General features: G+C 39.0%; 4 protein-coding genes across 11 annotated transcripts; 2 read left to right on the top strand and 2 right to left on the bottom strand.

Annotated features, from left to right (window-relative positions):
- The first annotated feature begins 1,185 nt into the window (after nucleotides 1–1,185).
- LOC140769656 (protein HEADING DATE 3B-like) lies at nucleotides 1,186–6,049 on the top strand. 7 transcript variants are annotated; one of them, XR_012105941.1, is made up of 6 exons: nucleotides 1,186–1,969; nucleotides 2,450–3,450; nucleotides 4,056–4,107; nucleotides 4,214–5,330; nucleotides 5,516–5,572; nucleotides 5,891–6,049. XR_012105941.1 is itself a non-coding variant. In XM_073110457.1 (4 exons), exons 2-4 carry the CDS (start codon nucleotides 2,570–2,572, stop codon nucleotides 5,201–5,203), a joined length of 1,923 nt encoding a protein of 640 aa, XP_072966558.1. In that variant the 5' UTR covers nucleotides 1,186–1,463; nucleotides 2,450–2,569; the 3' UTR covers nucleotides 5,204–6,049. The 7 variants fall into 7 exon arrangements, 3 of the variants coding, with proteins under 3 accessions (XP_072966558.1, XP_072966555.1, XP_072966556.1); XR_012105940.1 differs by lacking the exon at nucleotides 5,516–5,572; XR_012105938.1 differs by having other exon boundaries at nucleotides 5,516–6,049.
- A 145-nt stretch (nucleotides 6,050–6,194) lies between these two features.
- LOC140769657 (protein transport protein Sec61 subunit beta-like) lies at nucleotides 6,195–7,559 on the bottom strand. The gene is made up of 2 exons (XM_073110458.1): nucleotides 7,425–7,559; nucleotides 6,195–6,623 (listed from the first exon to the last, which is right to left on the bottom strand). The coding sequence occupies exon 2, from the start codon at nucleotides 6,606–6,608 to the stop codon at nucleotides 6,366–6,368; it is 243 nt and encodes an 80-aa protein (XP_072966559.1). The 5' UTR covers nucleotides 6,609–6,623; nucleotides 7,425–7,559; the 3' UTR covers nucleotides 6,195–6,365.
- A 672-nt stretch (nucleotides 7,560–8,231) lies between these two features.
- Nucleotides 8,232–11,020, bottom strand: LOC140771248 (vesicle transport v-SNARE 11-like). Of its 2 annotated transcripts, none has more exons than XM_073112707.1 (6): nucleotides 10,894–11,020; nucleotides 10,492–10,729; nucleotides 10,333–10,391; nucleotides 10,054–10,242; nucleotides 9,002–9,172; nucleotides 8,232–8,501 (listed from the first exon to the last, which is right to left on the bottom strand). In XM_073112707.1, the coding sequence occupies exons 2-6, from the start codon at nucleotides 10,583–10,585 to the stop codon at nucleotides 8,349–8,351; spliced, it is 666 nt and encodes a 221-aa protein (XP_072968808.1). In that variant the 5' UTR covers nucleotides 10,586–10,729; nucleotides 10,894–11,020; the 3' UTR covers nucleotides 8,232–8,348. The 2 variants fall into 2 exon arrangements, with proteins under 2 accessions (XP_072968808.1, XP_072968809.1); XM_073112708.1 differs by having other exon boundaries at nucleotides 10,492–10,702; nucleotides 10,894–10,994.
- Nucleotides 11,021–11,518: 498 nt separating this feature from the next.
- LOC140770269 (IAA-amino acid hydrolase ILR1-like 1) lies at nucleotides 11,519–16,742 on the top strand. Its single transcript, XM_073111366.1, has 5 exons — nucleotides 11,519–11,930; nucleotides 12,328–12,453; nucleotides 14,602–14,916; nucleotides 15,545–15,673; nucleotides 16,252–16,742. The coding sequence occupies exons 1-5, from the start codon at nucleotides 11,550–11,552 to the stop codon at nucleotides 16,654–16,656; spliced, it is 1,356 nt and encodes a 451-aa protein (XP_072967467.1). The 5' UTR covers nucleotides 11,519–11,549; the 3' UTR covers nucleotides 16,657–16,742.
- The last annotated feature ends 4,854 nt before the right edge of the window (nucleotides 16,743–21,596 follow it).

Here is a 21,596-nt window from a genome sequence, read left to right as displayed (position 1 = left end):
GATGAAGTACGATTAACAGAAAAGGAAGAAGAAAGAGGCAGTTTGTTTTGGTGGGCTTGTGTTAGGATTGGAGAGGTACAACTTGATATAGAAGCAGTTAGTAGGCTTGTGTAAGGATCGATCACTTCCAACTACCGTGACAGTGATCGTTATGTGGGCCTAAATCCACCACTACTAGCTAGTATGCACATGCTAGTTTTACTCTCTGTGTGTGAAGTCTTATTGGGCTTCTTTTCTGCACCCTTACTTTGAGCCCATCTTTTCATATCTTGATTGACACCATCACTCCTCCATGCATCATGCCAAAGTTTAGTTTCTTTTGCAGTTTGAATCTATCACATTATTGCTTTCTCCAGTCGATCGAACACGTTGTTTCAGTGTGTTTTGAGTTCAATCTTCGTTAGGCCCTAAAAGAAAATATCTTGGTGACATACCTTAACTACCACAAGATATATCAGATCTCACCTAACGTTATATCTGCCTCATTTGTTAAGTTTTTTCTCTCTAATCACACGTATTTAACAATATTAGCTTGAACCAAATTACCACTAATTTATGACTCCTATGTTGCACAGTGGTGAAGCTGTAGGATCCAAATATTGAATTATTGACAGGGATAGTAGCCCTAGCCCAGATGTGAGTTTTTGACCAAACTAGTTTCTTCCAAATATATATGTATATATATATATTTTAAAACCAAAAACTATCATTCTATAGCTATCATTAAAATAATAAATTTATCAAAAAAAATATTGATAAATTCAACATTTTTTTTTGTTAGACGTAAAACACTAATATGATCAGCATTTGATATATATAAACAACTAATAATATTAATATTTTATCTTATAACTTTGTAGATATAAGCAATAAACTTGCTGATGTTTTTATCTAAAAATAAAATAAGCTACAGTGGAATAGATTTACAAATTTAAAAAGTGATTTATTTCGGTTAAAATAATTTGAGACAAAGCTTGATGTTTAAGCTATTACATACAAAAGAAAAAACCAATTTGTGGCTTAACGTAAGCAATTTCAAGGTGAGATTAAATTGATAAGAAAGATTATCCAATAGGTCAGACAATTTTAATTAAGACAAGAAACCCTAATCCTAATGGCACTCTTTTGTGGTCTTCCATGGCCCACTCCTCCATGGCACTTTTTTGCTCTTTATTTCCTCAGCCGATGAGGATTCCCTGATGATAGGATCCTAAAGGCCAAAGGCTTGCCTTTTTCCCCCTTTCCCGAATCTCTCCCATCTTCTCAAAATCCCAGAGGGGGCTTCGTCATATGTCCACCCTTGGTCCTTTACCCTTCGATTCCCCGCACCCTCTCTCCTCTCTCTTCTCTCTCGTATCCAATTAGATCCTCGATTGCATAGAAGGATCAGACTTTTGGTTACTGGGTTTTGGTTGTTATCGGGATTTCGTGGTGCTTTCGGGCGAAAGCTTGGATTTTTCGAGGTGGGTATTGGCGCAAGAGCGTGAAACTTTGACTCTTTTGTGTGGGGGGGTTTTTTTTTTTTAATCTTCCATCACTGCTGTTATTTCTTTATAGTACTCGGAAAGGAGTAATTGGATTTGCCTGTAATTAGAATATATGAGTGGATAAGCTTTTGGTGAGATTATCGGAGTTGGGAGTTCGCTGTTGTGGTACGGGAATGAATGAGTTCTAAGTTGAGCTTATTCCACTTTTGGGATTTCCTAGTCCGGTTTTGTAGTAAGATTTGTGAAAGCTTAGCGAGATGCAAGGGGTAAAAGAGGAGGATACGATGATAGGCCCTCTGTTTCCGCGGCTCCATGTGAACGATGCTGATAAAGGAGGTCCTCGACCTCCTCCCCGGAACAAGATGGCTCTCTATGAGCAGTTCAGCATCCCTTCTCAGAGGTTGAATTCCAAGGCTTCTTCTATGTTGCCTCTTCCTCTGCCCAACGCCAGCAACTCGGTCCCTTCCACATCTTCGGGTCAGGTTGTCGTTTGAATTCTTCTTCTTTGCCCAATTCTCCATGAATTTAGAATCACAAGCAGCTTATTTCTGCTTCTATAATAAAATATTATGCTTGGTCTATTTTGTTTGAGAGATTGTGAGGGAATCTTGCTGCTTATGGGAGTTGTTCGTATATAATAGAATCTTAGCAAGGGTTGGATTATTCCAAAAGCTTGATTTTGGATGTTCCTTGTTACTTTTTAACGGTAACATGTTTCTTTCCGTTAGGTTGCGGCATATATAGTTGATATATCGCTTTTCAGTAATCAGCCTATGAATCCGAGTTTCAACTATTTTCTTATTTTAACTACACTTTCTTATCACAGACATTATGTATCCTGATATCTTGTAGTTACAGTTTCAGTAAATATGATTTTTTTTGTGGGAGTCCCTGAATACATAGGACATACAAACATTTATTAGGTTTAATATTCTCTGGTTTGACAAATTGTCTGGCTTTAGGGTTGTGGGCATGAGAGGACTGCTCTTTCTCCATTTTTTGTGACTCATCACACTTCTATTCATGCTTCTGAGAAGAATAATAGTTGTTCCTCTGATGGGGTGAATCTCAGTGCATCAAGAATGGAGTTTGAAAGAAGACCCATTAAGTATATCAGTGATAGAAGGACCATTGCAGGATCAGTTAGTGACTGCAGTTCCCGACCACCCCAGGTTTCCAACTTAAAGAACTCTTCTGTGAAAAAGTTCGGTGATGAGGATGACTTTAGGGTTCCTACATTCGCTCAACCAAGAGATTCTTCTCAATCCAATAAAGATTTACCTGTTGTGGGGCAAGAAAAATTAACTTCAGTATCTACCAAGAGTTCTCAGAAAGGTTGCTCCACCATAGTTAAATCTTCAATCCAGTGCTCAGATTCTAATGAGAACTTGTTGGTAGGAATTAATCCTTCGGTTGTAAAGTCTAGAAATTCTCATACAAAGGATGGGGAAAAAGAGCCTGCAGAAAGTTCAGGAATTAAAGAAGCTATAGAGAAGTCTGTATTGAATACAGAACCTGGGGAAAAGTTGCAAAAACAGTCAGGCCTTCATAAAGTTTCTTTAGATAGAGAGTATGCAAGTACTAGAGATGCTTCCGAAATATCAGGGGATGGAGCTTTAGGGCTGTATCAAGAATATCGTGCTAATGGTGGTCTAAGTGAACCAAACAATTCAAACGACATAATTGCTGGAACAGATTGCAGTGCTGCAAGGATGAGAAATGAGTCATGTTTGAAGGCATCTATCAAGAGAAGTGATAAAACTCTGTTTTTTGCTGATAGCTGCTGCCGAGGAGGTGATGATAAAGAAATTCGCCGGCATGATTTGGGAGATGAAGAACAAAAGGATGAATCATCTGACTCCTTGATGGTGGACTCAGTAACAGGGTCGGAGATATCTCCAGACGATATTGTTGGAGTAATTGGTCCAAAACAATTCTGGAAAGCAAGGAGAGCTATTGTCAAGTAAGTGCAATGCTAATGTTCATTTCTTGCATTTTCTGCTGTATAAACAGTAACATCAACAGCATTTGCTTCTCTTGATTTTGTTATATGTTGTTTTTGCTGATTAAGTAGTAGTTGAACTTCTAGCAGTGGAGTAGTAACTCTCAAAATGTACTGATATCTTGTATCCATATATTGAACATTTGTTTGTTGAGCTGTTTTTCATTCCTTCTGATCCTTCCTTTAGCTGCACTTTTCCTGCATTTTGCTCTGTTTATTCAACACCTCTGATGACTGATCTGTTTTCTGTTAAGGATATTTTGTCTTTCCACATTTCATGTAAAGCTTTCCCTATCTTGTCTGATATATTTTATTTTATTATAGACTGCCACCGTCTGTTGTAATGAGTCATAAATATGAGATATTTTATGATTTGGTTGAGTCATACATTGAGCAGTATTCTAGCTATCCATATTTCTGGAGAATGTATAAATTGTGATGATATTGTTGATAATGACTCATTTTGATTCAGTTTCTTTTAGTTCTTACTCTGCTTTCTTTTGTGGTGGTTCTTTGCCACATTTTCTTATTTATATCTTAGAGTTTTAAATTTCTCTCTCATGCAGCCAACAGAGGGTTTTTGCATTACAAGTGTTCGAGCTGCATAGATTAATTAAGGTGATTCAAAGATGTCAGAAGTGTGGTTGTGTTGCTGGCAAATGCTATTTCATGTGCATAGGCTATATTGCCTACTTAAGCTTCTCTGTTTTTTTCCTTTTAACAGGTTCAGAAGTTGATTGCAGCATCACCAGATCTACTCCTCGAAGGCAATCCTTATCTTAAGGAATCTTCAACCCTAGCTAAGAACCCTCCACCTGAATGTAATCTTGAATCTCAGCCACAGATTCAACAGGAAGATGATGCCCAGAAACCCAAGCAGAAAACAGAATGGCCAAAGGATCACACGGAAGGAAGCAGACCTCTCCCCTCTTGTGAGGATGGACTCAAACAAAGTCGTCATAATAATGTTAGAACAAATGGATCCTATTCCGGAAACCCACCACCACCTGTTCCTATGGCTTCCGAGAACACACAAGGTTCTTGGTGTCTCCAACCAGCTGCAAACCAGTGGTTGATGCCTGTTTTGTCACCTTCTGAAGGACTTGTCTACAAGCCGTATACTGGTTCTTGTCCTCCAAATGGTAGTTTTCTGTCTCCTTTTTATGGAGGTTGTATAAGTCTACCTCCAGCAGCTGGAGACTTCACAAATTCAGCTTACAGTGTGTCATCTCAGCCACAAAATATGGGTGTTCTTCCTAGTACGCCTGGAATGGCTCCAAACTATTTTCCCCCTTATGGTATTCCATCGAACCCAGTTATCTCAGCCTCAGCAGTTGAAGAAATGTGCTGGCTGGGTGGTTCGCGGCCTAGTGGGCAAGCCAAGCAGCACTCTTGGAGCTCATGTAACATGTCGCGTCCAAAGAAGGATGCATTCTCAGGACATCCTCAGAGGTCTCAGGCATTAAGAGAAAGTGAGATACAAGGAAGCACTGCAAGTAGTCCTTCAGAGAAGCCACAAGTTGAAGGGAGAGATTCACTGTCCCTCTTTCCTGTGGCCCCAGCTACAGATGGCTCAACTCACCCTCTGGATAGCGACAGAGACAACCAGACTCGCGTGATTAAGGTTGTTCCTCATAATGCGAGGTCTGCCACAGAGTCGGCAGCTAGGATCTTCCGGTCAATACAGAGAGAAAGGCAACAACATGACTTGTGATTCAAATTTCACTTGGCATGTGGCTGTTTAATCTTACGCGGTTAGAGCCAGCCATCAGCTTAGCTGAAGCAAGCAAATGCCAGCTCGAGTTCCTGACCCTTCTCCGGTTCCTTAGTAGTATAGATAGGTAAGTCTACTGAACTTATGCCACTTATTTGTAAATATATCATTTGAAATGTATGGATGTGATATTATGTAGCTTTTTTTTTCTCTATATGCTGAGAAGAATTATGTATGCTTTTCCCTGCCATATAGAAGCAATCTTATATACAAATTGAAGAATGTTGTTTGGGTTATGGCCATGATATACAGGAAAACTTGCATACGCAAGCTGGGAATGGCCATGATGTACAGGAAAAACTTACACAAGTAAGATTTGAGATTGTTCCAGTGACTTGTTGTTCAGGAGTTGTTGCAGTAAATATTCACATGTCTCTGTATATGGAGAAAAAACTAACCCAAATTTTTTATGTAAATGCTTTTCTCTTGCCCATATACTTTCAATTGCTCTTTACCTTTGCACTACAATTCAATCTCTTCCTTTTATTCACTCTCAGGACGACTCTAGTCATAGAAATGAGGTCCAGGCATGATAACATAGAATGTATTGTACCTTTGCATGTTTTATAGAGGGGCAGATGAACCATTGTTCTTATACTTTACTCGGAATTCGGCTGTTCTTCTCAGGTCATCTTCTGTGGGATCGGGATACGATGCGTGCTATGCTGTCTTAGCTTTTTCTGGCTTCTGTGTGAAGAAAATGACTCATACCAAATCAACGATTGGCGTTCCATTTGTCAAGAACTTTACCTTTTCCACAGACTCTGACAATACGTGGAACTGTTGGATAACGACTGTGCTGCACCAGAGACTGGAGATGACGGACTTGAACGGCATTTAGGAATTTTTATCCTAGCAAAACACCTGCAGCCATAATAGCGAATTTGATACTAAGCAACACATAAACCGACACAGAGAAAAAGAACTAGTAGATTGCTACTATATAGTTCAGCCAAAAGGGGATAATTTAGCTGTTAACAACCGGAACCAAAAAAAATTCCATCAGTTTACACCCTGCGGTTTGAAGTTTGAACTGATTTGAGTGAATATGAGAGAAAATCAAAGTAAGTCTTGCAGCTCTACCATCGGAATCTCCGACCACCTACTGAGGGCCTCGGTAGAGCTTACCAAAGACGTGCAAAACTGCGACAACGGCAATGAAGCCTATGCTCATTATGAGGACTGTGTTGGGGGACATCTTGCGCCCCGCAGTCTCGTCGGTGTAGAACTGGAGCATCGTGTTTGCACCTGCCGCCGCACCGCTGCCACCAGTCGTCCTCCGCCTCCGCAGGCCTGCAGCAGCTGCCGCACTTCCCCTCGGTGGTAAATCGCCATTCGCCACCATCTTTGCTTCAATCGTCTGTAGAGAGAAAGCATGAAACTTTTCACCATGGAAGGCATGACAGCCATTAAATTATCTCGAATGTTAACATGAGCAGATAAAGAAGGCATACGCCTAAGCCAACTCTAAAGGATGACATATCATCTAACGGTAATTCTAAACGTAACAAGCTCGCTATCAATAGAAAGAGTGGATATACGGCAATGCTTTCTTTGTTGTAATTAGCAAATTGGAGACTCTCTACATGCTCGTAGCATTAGATCAAACCTATGTTTGACACAAGGACAGAAATTCTAGATATTCAACTATAGATAATCTGCATCTTCCTCAAAAGAACACACATGCGCACTAATCATGATTTAGCTATGAAATTCGAGCATCTCATCACCAGCATGATTTGAGCGCTGCCATGCTTTGGTCGGAATATTTCATGTTTCATACAAATCACCGTAGCAAAAGCTTTTTTAGAATTTCGTCCTCAGGTAAAATTTTCCAACAAACGCGCCTCTATAACATACAGATCCATCTTTTGCGGAGGAACCAATCGAAAATAAGCAGCACGGAATCTAGTAATCTAAACAGTACAATGCACATAATCGGGAGAAACAAGAATGATACACAAACAAAGTAAACCGATCGCATAATTTTTTTTTCAAAAAAAAAAAAAAATCTGGAAGAATCACTAATAGAAGAAAATTGCGGATCTCTTTAAATAAATGATCATAAAATTCTTGGGAGAAAAAGGCAACGGAAACACAGATCAAGTGCCGATCAAAGGAGAGAAACAAAGATCTGGCGACGGAGGTGCCTGATACGCACCCTAAACCCTGACGAGCTTGCGCTGCGGAGATCGGATGAAACGAGGGGGAGAAGGGAGGAGGAGGAGAAGGAGGCGTTGTCGAAGAGCTCGCGGAAAGAAACTTACACACGCATCCAAGCGTTTTTTCTCCTAGCCTGCGTTCCGGCGCAACACAATTAATACTTGTGCAGCTGTAAATGGGCCAGCCTGATTGGTGAAGCCCAATAATTTGAAGGCCTGTAGTAGTACTACCATCACCTTTGCTAAAAGCCCAATTTTTCTTTTTCGAATCCGGAAAGAAAAGGAGCCCAACTCGTCTGGGCAGTTACTCTTCCTTTCTCTTTAATAATGATAAACGTAAGTTTTGGGTATTGTAATTATCGTGGAGTAAGCAATCCATGCTTACATGGGCATGAATTTTATTACCATCGGTTGCTTTTGCTTAATATTTGATTAAAAAGGTTATTAAGACAGAATCAAAGCAGGCAAGGGGGGACTTCTAGCTGGAGATGAGCACTTTCAAAGGTGAAGTGAAAGATCGGAAAAACACTAAATAAATATCTGGCAAATTCTGTTAGCTTACTAGGTGACAGTCGATATTATGTCGTTAAAAAAGTTAGTGCGCTTAGTGAGCCATTTTGTGAAGTTAATGAGAGAATTGGGTTCCAAATGGTTCATCTGCAAAACTATTTTAACAACAGTAGGCGCAATTTTTTTGCAATGAAACAGGGGGCTACAGAACATCCGTTCCAGCCTTCCAGGCTATGAGTCAAGCACGCAGTTGTTTCTTTCAAAATAACAAATGGTCTTACTTGCAGCAAAAGAAATGAAAAGATGATAAGAAAGAAAAATTTAAGGTCAAAACATACAGCATTCATTGACATTCAATCCACAAAATAGAGAAATAGATATACTTGTGACTTGCGTCTCTTCTGCACCAGTGCTTAATGAGCAAGCTTATAGTACAGTATCAGAAAAATGGCCAATACCAGGGCCACGATTACACTCCCAATAATCCACTTGTTCCTGTCCATTCTTCTTGACATGGCTGATAGGATTCTTTTGCTCTTGCCGATGTTATCGTCCACCCCATGTAGCTGAAAATTAAAAAGAGAAGCAATTAACGACACATGCAACCAATAAGAACATAATATCAAACAATCAGACCAATGTCAGGATATCATGTTAGACTAATGATTCTGCACTAGGAGCTGTGGACCTTTGAAACTTGTAACCTGGAAGCACCTATTATTAATATTATTAAATCACACATTTCTAGTTCAACCAACTTCAAATAGAAAATCACTATTTTCAAACTATACTTTTTGGATGAAGCTTCCATGCTCATCTCGTCAAATAAGACTGAGATGTGGGCTATGATTGATTTACTAAAACTCTTCATCCTTTTTTAACCAGATCAACTAAGATCGATTCTATCAATGCTTAACATAACCCCAAACTCTAGTTTACAAAGCTAATTCTCCAATGACACCTTTCCCACAGTGTCAAATATCCAAAATGGAATATCAGGAAACTCAAAAAGCTTGCGGCCTAGTGTAAACAACTAACTACTACTAAGGAAAAGAAATGAATATACTGTATTATGAGCATGTAAGAGCGACTGCCGTTGTTGATGCAGGTCCTGAAGAATTGATACACCAAGTTCTTCTGTCTCCAATATAGTTCTTCGAGACTCTTTAATTCTATCAGTTGATTGATTCAATCTTTCTGTTGACATTAGCAATCTTCCCCTTTGATCAGTAGTCACCTGCACCATACAATGACCAATAGCATGAAACAAATAAGGAAAAGGAATAAGTTCCCAACTCAGCAGTAAAGCATTAGCAAGCATCTATATTACGTCAGAAAGTACTATAGGAGGATGAGACAGCACCTTGAAAAATCCTTCTACAGCATTGCTGCTATTAGGAGTATGTAAAATTACCACTGTTAGCAAGGACAGAGAAGACATAGGGTAGACAATATTTGAGATGATGGCAACATATCTTAGTATATAGGACAAAAAATGTTCTTGGTTGTCATAAATTCCATTTGTATCTGAAGAAACAACTGAAACTAGAATATCCACATTACTAGACTAGGTTGCCGTGTGAGGAGGATGTAAATTATTCCACATGAATTTCTCAATGCAAAAGTAAGAGGAGAGTCATTGCACTACGTGGTCCGGCAAAGAAAAATATTTCTCGCAGTATTCAATATACGATTTTAGTAGAGACTTATGAGTACACATTATCTAAGACAGCCAAAGGATCTCGCTAACAGGTAAACCACTTCAGACAACCCATGTAATGGAAATGAAGACTATACTGTGAAGGAGTATTTAAAATGCTCAAACATTAGCAGAACAAATGTACCTAATGACTAGCTTAATTAGCTTTCAAAGGATGGACCACGAGGAGGAGAATCACTAGCTTAGTTAGCTTTCAAGAGATAAACTTATATGATATTGTCCATCAATCCTCTCTACTGCTCAATGCAACTATTACAAAGGGTAGGATACAACATGTCAGCACTAGATCTGATTATGTATTATGAGAGGTTCCCAAAACATTTCGGACAACTGCAAGCAAAGAAGAAGACAATTATAGGTATATCTGTGCCATGGGAGAAAAGAGGGCCTCAGCTTACCGCCAGTGTATCTGCCATTCCCGATTCCAACAACTCCTCTCTTGTCGCCTGGTTAGGATTAGTAGTTGTAATCCTTTTAAGCTCACTCTTCAAGTTGTTCAGATCAGACTTATACTCCCTCAACTTCGCCAGCAATCCAGCCTTCACGCTAGGTTGCAAGCTTCTAGCCTCGAGATCCATCTTGCGAATCTAGAAATGACACACAAAAATCACGTAAAGATCATCCTACCTAACCTAACCTAACCAATGCTCGCTATAAAATTGTCAAGTTAATTCTACCAGAGCTTCCGCATCCTCTAATCCGGATTTGATTGCAGAAACCTTCTGCTTCCTTTGCTCTGAGAGAAAAAAGAAAAAGAAAAAAAGATTGATAGATCTGTATTAGATTGACGGCATGAAAAATTAGATAAAAGCACGTGTAGAACAAAATCATCTCACCTCCCTCAGAAACTGCCGCTGATGAGCATTTCCGCGAGAGAGATGCGGAGATCTCACAGTACTGGCGCTCGTACCCTTCAAAAACTTCGCTCATCGTGTCTCTCCAACGATTTCGAATTAAACTCAAGAATATGGAGGAAATCAGCACCTCTGCAGGGAGAAGAGGGAAATCGGATACTTCTCCAACGAATTCCGCTTCCAAAACCTAAACCTAGAGATCAACGATCTCAGGTAAGCCCTAATTACACGCAACGGATCTCAATTACGGGGACGGCATAAACATCTCAACTAAAGCAACAATTCGTTCAAAGAAATCAAATTAAATTAGAGAAATCAAAGAAAAATTCGTGAAATAATCGAACAAGTAGAACGAAATCGACATCTAAAGGATCCGATTCTTACGATTACGGCACCAGGTAGCGAACAACGAAAGGAAAGCTTTTGAGGACGACGAAGAAACGGAGAAGCCAGAAATATAACGGAGAGATATCGGAGTGTCCTCCCCTCTCTACACGTTCGCTGACCCGACCCGACCCGACCCGTGTTCCAAATTATTATTGAAAGGTTATATTACTTTTTTCTAAAGTAAAAGAGAAATGAATGAATAGTTGCATTCTGTCACGTGCGGCACGCCGTCACTGCCTTCGTGTCGGATGTCCGGTCCTCGCCAAAATCCACACAAATATATATAAGGACACTCACTATCTTTTAAATTCATTTCACCTTTTATAATTTTATTCAATTTTACTCCCCCATAATTATATCTAAACTAAAATTATTATTTTTAATTATATAATAACAAATCTATATATTTTATAATATTTTTATTATTTAAAAATATTATAAATTAAATTATCTTAGATATGTATTTATTTAATTATTTATAATCTTATCTCTAATAAATATCTTCAAATTCTACTTATTAAATATAATAAAATAAATAAAATTTAATGTAAATATAACCACAAGAGACACAAATGAAATCGGGGGTAAAATGTAATTTTTCGGATATAAGAAGTCCTCTAAATCCACTCTCTTCTTCCCTCTTCGAAGAAAGAATGCCACAAGAGAGGAGGGATCCAATTCTGAGATCCCCCATGGGTTTTTCCAAATGGGTAGCTTCGCTTCTCGTTCTTCTTCACCTATTACTCTCCCTTCCCATATCTCGCTCATCGATGCTGAATTCCGGTGGATTGCTCCAACGGGCTAAGGAATCAGAGCTCTTCGATTGGATGGTGGGCATAAGGAGAAGGATCCACGAGAATCCCGAGCTGGGTTACGAGGAATTCCAGACGAGCGAGCTTATAAGGAAGGAGTTGGATGCGATGGGCATCGCTTATGAGTACCCGGTCGCCGTCACAGGTGTCGTGGGGATTATCGGATCCGGGAAGCCACCCTTTGTTGCTTTGAGGGCTGATATGGATGCCCTCGCGATGCAGGTCAGACTTTCCAAGGAAATTTAATAAAAAATTAAAAAAAAGTTATTTACGATGGATTTTGCTATAAGACTTATTTCTTCTTCTTCTTCTTTTTCGAAGGAGTGGGTTTTAAGTCTGTCTTAGATGGATTTTGATCACAGTTTTGGTCTGAAACCTAGTACGACGTTGTCTGAATTTTTGCCCACTCAAAGTGGTTCTGGTCATCTATCATAGATTTTTAATTTTATTGTTTGGTCAATTAACTTTCCTCTTGCTTCTCCTAAAATTTGTTTGGTTGATTTATTGTTCAAATTTATTATGGACTAAGAACTTTGCCACAATTTGAGCACTTTTTGTTCTGAATATTACATTCTTGGTCATGTTCATTATTAAGTTCCGACTTTGCTGCAATGGATAGGAGAATGTGGAGTGGGAGCACAAGAGCAAAGTCCCTGGAAAGATGCATGCATGTGGCCATGATGCTCATGTTGCAATGTTGTTAGGTGCTGCTAAGATTCTTCAGGAGCATCATGATGAGCTGCAGGTCTGGTATTCTTTAGCCGTTTCTGAATTTTGTAAATATTGGGATCTCATTCAATTTCGTTTTGATGGTTTCTGAATTTTGTAAAATGTTGCAATATTGTCAGCTTTCAAGAATGTGAGCTACCCACTTGCATAAATTAGCATAAATTTCATGATCTTTATCTGATTGATCTGTAATGATGAGTGTTTTCATGATGCAACATCCTAAAGACACGTCCTGTGAATGAACCTGTTTCCCTTTACTTTTATGCAAGTAGCTCGATATCCATCATCACCCGTATAACAGTGCTTAATGGAACTTCCTAGCCCTGGCTACTGATAATTCCTTCCTCTCACAGCCAGAAATCTTATCACGTTTCTTGTTCATGGTCGTTAGCCTGTCTGTTTTAAGATACGTTAAAAAAGAAAGGTTCTATGGTGTAAGGAGAAAAGGTAAGGATTAGGACTTGCTTTGGGTTTAATTTGTATTGAGATCAAATGCATTGTTTGTTCACTGAAGATTTCTACATGCATAATATTAGTATTGAACTCTGATGGAAACTAATGCTACATATCATTTTGAACAATTTCCACCTTTTTGCTTTTCTCCTTGCCACAATCTTATCTTCAACTTATTTGTTGAGAAGGACATGGCAATTGAAGTGTAATTTATTTCTAAGAAGCAAATTTCAATTTATTCATAGACTAAAAACTATTTTCCATGATTTATTGATAAAATGTATCGTCCTGCCTGCAGATTATTTTACTATTGTTCCACAGCAATTCCTGCAATTGCATAGGGTCTCTTTAGTAAAAATAACTAGGCAGTCAAGTGCTAACAGTTCATGAATCCTTCTCCACATGCAAATTTCTGCATAGAGTATTCATCCATTCAGTAGAATGCTCATATATTGGCTTGATCCAATTATTGGCTGATTGAAGATAAGTGATTTGTCGAGATTATTGTACCAAACAGACTACTTTATTTCTTGGAAGTCTGTATCGCTAGCATTGGAGTTCCATAGTGGGAAAAGTAAACTATTATCACCTTTCTAGAATCTCTTTTTTGTGATGATAGATTTATATAGAAGCTAAAATAAAGTGGAAATGAAATTTGCATGAAGAAACATTTAAAAATTAGATAAAATGAAATGAAGAGATGAATCAGAGAAAAATAAAATGAGCAAAAGAAAATGGTGAATTAACCAAAACAGCAATGGGATTAATAAACTAAGTAGTGTTGTGTGAAATACAAAAAATAAATGAATTATCTCCCTTGTTCCTTTTCTCTGTACACATGTTATAAACTATAAAATGACCAAGGTTGGATCTTATCTGCTATCAAAGTATCTACAGTTGACATAACTATCAACTGTGGAGTATGGAGAAAGAAATGAGAAGATTACAGTAAATTTCAATTGGGTTATAACAAGGGCAATTAAGTTGCTTGTCTGTGAAAATATTTTGGTATTGTGATGGTGCCATCTCCGCATGTCCAACTTGGGAAATGACATTAAAATCAATCAACTTACAGCAGATAAAGATTGTTGTTTCTTTTTTTGAAATTCTTTATTCATAATGGGCATGCTATTCTCTAAATATATATTATGGAGTTTGAGGCATTACCGAGTGATATATTATGTTGCATTAGGGCTTTAGATTGCAAATGACAGTAATGTAGGTACACTTCCTATATATCCATTTTAACTCTCCAAAATTATCTCATCTGTACAAACAATCAATAACTCTCTCTCTGTCTTTGTCTCTCACCCATTGCCCCATGAATATTTTAATGAATGCCCCGTGTTTCCCTATTCACCTCTGTTGCCTTTTCCACTGGCCTCTCTTGCTGAGACTCTGCCAATAACATAACCTTTAGTTTTTGTGTTTTGGATCACTATAATAGATAAAGTTTTACCTTTTCTACAGTTAAATAGTCTTCTCTTATGAAAGAATTGCACAAATATAATGATCTCCTTTTTCATGTGTTGTCTTGCAAAGATATGCTACTTTTAGAGTAGGAATTATCTATTTATCATTCGTCATTCTAGCTTCTAAGATATACTTTTTATTTGAATGTGATTTATCCTCCACTTTAATCTTCTAATAGAGTATTTCACTGTTCTTCTGATTTGCCCTAAAATTGTTTCTCTTTTAATGATCTAAATAGGGAACAGTGCTCCTTCTTTTCCAACCAGCTGAGGAAGGAGGTGGTGGGGCAAAGAAAATGGTAGAAAGTGGAGTTGTTGAGAAAGTCGATGCTATTTTTGGGTTTCATATAACTGGTGATTTACCTACTGGTATGGTGGCATCGAGACCAGGTCCTATTATGGCTGCGAGTGGGTTCTTTGAGGCAGTAATAAGTGGAAAGGGAGGTCATGCTGCTATTCCTCAGCACACTATAGATCCAATCATAGCTGCATCTAATGTGATTGTAAGCTTGCAGCATCTTGTTTCCCGTGAAGCTGACCCACTAGATTCTCAGGTATTTTATTTTATTATTTTCTTTTTGTTATTTTCATACTGTGGAACACTGTGCACTTCTCACTTTTAGAAATTCATATCTTCTGGAAATCAGCACATGCGTATCTTATCTAGGAGACATCTCTATCATTACTGCTGATAAGGTTGTCATTTCATCTGATCTGCTTGTACTAAATGATGTGAAAAAGGCCAAATGAACAAAAAACGAAAGTCAGAGCTGAGTGTGTACTGCATCACCAGAAGACTGAATGATAGGATAAGTCTGTCCACCAGCAAAGATTACCTTAATGCATCTCTGTTTCTCTTTTAGCATCCATTTAGCTTGTCTTCAGAGCAGCATGTGTATCAAGAGCTCTAGTTAGAAATTGAATTGTTCCTACTTGATCTCTGATTTAGCGAAACATAAAAGTAGTGCAAATTGTACTGTGTTTCTTGATTTAATCTTATTTTTCAATCATAGGGATCAATTTCTGGTCGCACAGCATTATTACTGTTATCTAGAGGGCTGTTATCATGCTAAAAGTCGGTTGTAAAATCTGTCTGCTTTTTGAGGAATGTTTACAAATTTTGAGTTGTCTCTTTGTTCACACTATATGGTTAGAGAAAGTGGTATCATGGTTTTATTGCAGGTAGTAACAGTAGCAAAATTTCAAGGAGGTGGAGCATTTAATGTAATTCCTGATTCTGTTACTATTGGTGGCACTTTCCGAGCCTTCTCAAAAGAAAGCTTTTCTCAACTAAAGCAACGAATTGAGGAGGTATGATGTTGTGGCATACAATTCATGCAACATGTTGAATGTGGGTTCATTTCTACAGGGCTTTGTTCTAACCATCAGATAGTTTGGCCAGTTTGAGTGTGCAGTGATTTGCATTGTCAACCAGCTGAAGAGAATTAACAAAGTGAATGACTAAATCTGTTAATTAATGAAGACTACTTATCAACTTTGACATGCAAAATCTATGAGTTTGCACCTTGATCATGTTGTACTCTATCGTATGACTGTATGACAAGTTAACGCATGAAGGTTCTCCCCAAAAATCAAATTGACTGTCGGTTATGACATTTTTTTTTCCATATCACTACCTAATATTTGAAATGTTTTCTCTCTTAATATTTGCAAATGGACTACTCCTTGTTTAGGACCTTTAGGTACATTTGCAAAAAGCTACCTCATGTTAAATCATAAAGAGTATGCTCAAAATTTTCTATCTTGTTGACGAAAATGTCCTTTTCACTCGGTATTCCCATGTTTTGAGAGAAAATGAGAAAAAAGCTAGGTTGGTGTTTGTGTTATTCCATGTGCACATACTGATACTTGTTCTCTGACTATGACAGGTTATTCTCGCACAAGCATACGTGCAGAGGTGCAATGCTATTGTGGACTTCCTCACCAAGGAGCGGCCTTTCTTCCCTGCAACGATCAATAACAAAGATCTCCATGAATACTTCCAGAAGGTTGCAGGAGAAATGCTGGGGTCTGAAAACATCAGAGATAGGAAGCCGACTATGGGAGCGGAAGACTTTGCTTTCTTCTCTGAAGTTGTCCCATCTGCATACTACTACTTCGTGGGGATGAAAAATGAGACCCGCGGACCTCTGCGTCCTTCACATTCCCCATATTTCACAGTCAACGAAGAAGCGCTCCCCTATGGTGCAGCCCTTCATGCATCTCTGGCCATGCAATATCTTCTTGAACACTATTCTCCTTCTTCCAAGGAGAATACCCATGATGAACTCTAGAATTTTCTTTTTCCTTTCAGAGAAAATTTTCTGGTGAACCAATGGATGGAGTTTCAAATGAATTTAAAGGCTACGTTGAGATTGCTTCTGCTGTGTCTTTGAGTTGGTCATCAGGAAGCCTTATTTACTGTATATTCTAGTAACATGAGAAGCAAGCTCTGGTTAGTCGATTCTGGCATTCATTCTAAGAAAGCATCTTTCTCTTTGGGTAGATCTTTCAGGTTGCCATTGAGGGCCTCTTCTGATCTGTTAAACATTTAGCCATTTTGTTTCAATGGTGTGTATATTTATGTTGATAAGCTATCGCGACGAGGCTTGTCAGTGTATAGTTGTTGATCATGAGATGAACATGGAAGCAATCTCTGTAAAAGGTCTATTCAACGTATTGCTGAGAGCTTTTTGGCCGCCTTTTACTTCCATACGTAAAAGACGTATGGTAAATAAGTTTATAAGAAGACCCATTTTGATAAATATATATATAAACCTCATAATATCACCATCATGATGCCCATGATAAAAAGTAATCTTTTGTGGACCTGAGCGAGCTTAGTTTCCCATCACATATTAAATATAACTTTCAAACATATTAGACAATTATTAACTCTGCATAATTTACATATGAGAATGTTAATTAATTTACTTTGGGTTCCGCAAACTGGAAATGATACACACGACCTACCATGATTTTTATGTATTGGTATTCACACTGTCATTCATTCCAGGGGCAATAACCCAGATAATTGCGCAGAAAAATGAGAGAGGTGGATATATATATATATATATATACTAAATATATATATTTGTGATCATGATCAGATGCCATTATCAATCCACAAAAGCATGAGAGCCAGAACCAAGTACTAACTAAAGTTGCAGAATATTATTGGGTATGTATGTATGTATAGTTGTAACCAACCAGAACATGAACATGGGATATTATTGGGATCAGATTGTAGCTTTTAGTACATGTGTGGGACCATGTCCAACCATGCACGTGACATGTCAGTGTCCCCACCACACTAACATCATCAAATTACCAAACTGCCATTAAATCTCTTACTAAGAAGATGGCCATCACAAACGGATAGAAGAACTTGGCACCAAAATTATAAGAACCAATTAATCAAAAGAAGCAGAAACAATAGAATGGCATGTAAAAAAAAAAGATCTCGTACAAACCAAATAATATTATACGATCATAAAGAAAAGATCCAAACAATGCACGCACTCGGGAATAGTATATAGGTAACGCCTAGGGGGAAGATGAACACACGCCGTCGGATCCGAGAGCGAAGGATGAGATCTGCGACCGGAGGCGTCGGATCCATCAGTGCCGGCGAAGCGACGCGAAGAGGAGCGCCACGGCGGAGCAGATTAGAGCGCTGTAGATGGGAGAGGATAGAGACATCGCCCCAGAGGTGGGGCTCGGAGCTGGAGCGTCGGCGGCGAAGGCTCCGTTGGAAAGAGAAGCGACGGAGAGGACAGCCATGAGGAGGACGGAGAAAGCCCTGGAATCGAATGCGGCCATTTTACTCTCTCTCTCTCTCTCTCTCTCACTAGGTTTCGGAAGGATTTGGGCGAAAGAGAGGAGCTTAATAGGAGAGGAGGAGAAGGTGGTTTATATATAGAGGAGAAGAGAGGAGAAAAGATGGAGAGGACTGGCTGGTTTTGTTGTTGGACCGACAGCTGGCGGTAATTAACAGTCTGGCGATTATTTGGCGACAGATATTAATTATTATTAATTCATGGAAAAACGCTTGAGGAGTAATCCCTTTTCTTTTTTTATTTTCTTTTTAATATTTTATAGGTTTGATGAACAGTAATTGGATGGTCGTCCCTCTACTCAACAAGGATAAATCTATGTATAATAAGAGGTTCTTTATTCACATCTGTCATGAGAGTAACACCTTTTTACATTCTTGTTATTAATATGTAAAGTCTTCTGCTTTTAAAGTCCTGGTTAATGTAATTGTAATGCCTATGAAATATGAATGAAGTCAATATATTTGGCAATTGGCAATTGGCTAGCTGTTGAAACATCGCATCTGACAGCTAATTAAGGCTGCCAAATATCCCCCACTACATTAAATTTATATAAATTTTATATGACACGCTGTGTGTGTGCGTGTATGTTCCGACTTCCGAAGCTTTCATAGAAAGGGAATGTTTGATTCAATTCAACTTCAACTTGCTATTGGAGAGGAAGGCTAAGATATTACTAACAAATTGCCAACCAAGAGTTGGTTTATTTTAATTAGAAACCGAAACGAGCAACAGAGACCACAACACATGCTCCTGCTTCATATCTATAATCTATCTCCCCCACAGGCCACAGCGAACTTAATGTGGTCCATGGAATCATGTGATTGGTTTTTTTACTCTCCCTCACGTCTCTGTTTCTTGCTTGCTTGCATGATCTACGAACCAGTAATAGGGATGTAAAAAACCACGTCTGATACTATGGTTTCAGTTCGATTGTTGGTTCAATATTTCATTCATGACTTGATTATGAATTATAAAGGAACATGTAGCACATTGTATAGTATAGTGATTTTAATCAAGCTGAGAGCTGTGGGCTTTGAACTTAGGCTTGAGATAAGAAGTTCCGTCTGTTGATGAACATATTTGAGAGGAGCAGAACGGCCCAACATGCAGCATTTTCGTCCAAACCTTTCTCAAATAATGAGCATAATTGACAGTCTGTTACAGATGAGATAAAGCAATGATAGGTCCCACTAGGAACGACGGGTTGCTATTGGCAACGAAGCAGGACGAGATCTCGCAATTAAACAACGACATAATTATTGTTAAGGAAGCTGCACCACCAACTATGAAAGTTGATGGAACCGGGGAGTCTGGAATTACTCCTTTATTCATGTGAAGTTGCAGGTCTCGTCAACTGAAATTTAAAGAGCTTCTCATTCTTCTTTAACAGAATCTCAATTGTGTAGCAGAATATTCTTTAAAGGTTAATTGGATTAGATCAAGGCGATCTAAATATTTCGAGGTTAGTAGTTGGTTAGAGTACCCATCTTTACGGCGCTACATCGTAGCGGTTACCAGATTAATCATCCGCTAGTCCATAGCTCTCAAAACTATCTTGCAAACATTTATCACAAGATCATTCAACGACACGATAAGGAGAACAAAATAGAGGCAAAATAGAAGAAAAAGAGAAGACAAAAGATGCAGTTAAAAAATAGTACCAAACAATGTGAATCGATGAAGTAGAAATACCATATCTACATACTCAAACGGACCAGATGTACACATCTTTATTTTTTCGAAGACACAGATCCAGATCTATCCCCAATCGAGGCACTAAGAGCCCCACCCGAGATCCGATCTCAAACAATGCTGTAAAAGAACAAATAGGGAACTAAAAAGAAGCGCATATACTAAGGTGTACAACCAAATCGGGAGCAGAAACGCTCGGGACCGTCAGATCCATCAGTGGCGGAGAGATCCGAGAAAGAGAGCAGCGGCGGAGGCGAGGAGGGCGGCGGCGAGAGGAGGAGAGGAGACTCCGGCTGCAGAGGTGGGGCTGGGGGCTGGGGCGTCCGCTGCGGAGGCTACCTCGACTAGGGAGGCGACGGCCACGGCCGCCACGGCGCAGATCGCTAGAGCCTTTCTTCCGTAGCCGGCCATTGCTGTTGTTGGTTCGTGCGAGCTTGGAAGAGAGAGAGAGAGAGAGAGAGATGTACAGAGAGAGAGAGATGGCGAGGTGGGCCGAACATAGTAGGAGTAGATGTATTTATAGGAGAAGGAATAGTCGGGCAGGGATGGGAGAACGGGCAGCTGCCCGGGATGACAGCTGGTAGGCTCCCGCGACAGCTGGATGTGGAACGAAGCGCGGCGTTCATATACTGTATTAGTTAGTATCTTCTATTCTTTTAATTGAACCTCACTTCATGAATCATTGCAAAGAAGAAAAAAAAATTAATAAGACTGAAAAATTAAAAAGACTCTTTGACTCGAAAAAAAAAAAAAAAATATATATATATATATATATATATATATATATTTTGTAAATAGTGCATTTCTAACTCGATGTGAAGAAGATATCTAGATGTTTGACATCTTCTTCTCAATATGACTGGTGGAGATGTTGATATGAGAACAAGAAAGAAAGAAAATATTATTTATGTATATATTACGGTGCACGCGTTGCCGAAATTGAATTGGTTCTTGCTGTGTGAAATTCCCGATTTACCCTCACGTGCCAGCGAAAGACGAGAGCCAGACGTTTCGCACCGTGCCTTCCTGGAAATATCGTGTACAAGTAATGGTTGGCAAGTATAGTGGCGATCCTGGCGCCGTAGTCCACTTTGCATCGGCTGGCGTATCCTTGTCTCGATTAGTTGGAACCGTCGTCAGCGACGTTTCGACACGCGGAAGAAGAGGAGGCAGCACCAAAGAGACGAACGACGAGGTCAATTGGTCATTTATTCAACACAAGGATACGCCACGTGTGAACGTTACTCTGTATTAATTAGTAAACCAAATACTTGCTTACTCCGTTGAAGTTAAGTAACATGCTATAACATTACATCTGTTCATAAGAAATACCCAACCTGTGCATTGCTATTATGTCAAAAGCTCTTTGCTAAAAAGAAACCAAGAATTTAAGAATCTCACAGCAAAGCACAGGCAGGGGCCAGACTATTAGAAGTTAGGATGTCCAAGGGAAAAAAAAAAAAAAAAAAACGTCTTATCCAATATGCTTTAATCATCACAAAGAAGAAACAAAAGAGTAGTTAGTTGCACCTGGGGTCACAAAGAGCTGTCAAACTTAGCTTAACAATACAACTACCTTTTTGCAATTAAAGAGACGGGGATTAGAGTATTCTGATGTCACTGTCTGCTCTTGTCTCAGTGGAAGCAAGACTTGCATATGTGCTTGCTCCTAAGTTGTTTGGATTACTCCCGAGATAAAAGAG

The sequence above is a fragment of the Typha angustifolia genome, chromosome 11 (assembly GCF_048772165.1).
Source record: "Typha angustifolia cultivar Huaian chromosome 11, ASM4877216v1, whole genome shotgun sequence".
Taxonomy (NCBI): Eukaryota; Viridiplantae; Streptophyta; class Magnoliopsida; order Poales; family Typhaceae; genus Typha; species Typha angustifolia.
Note: the sequence above shows the minus strand (reverse complement) of the source record. Positions and strands in the feature narration are given on the sequence as shown.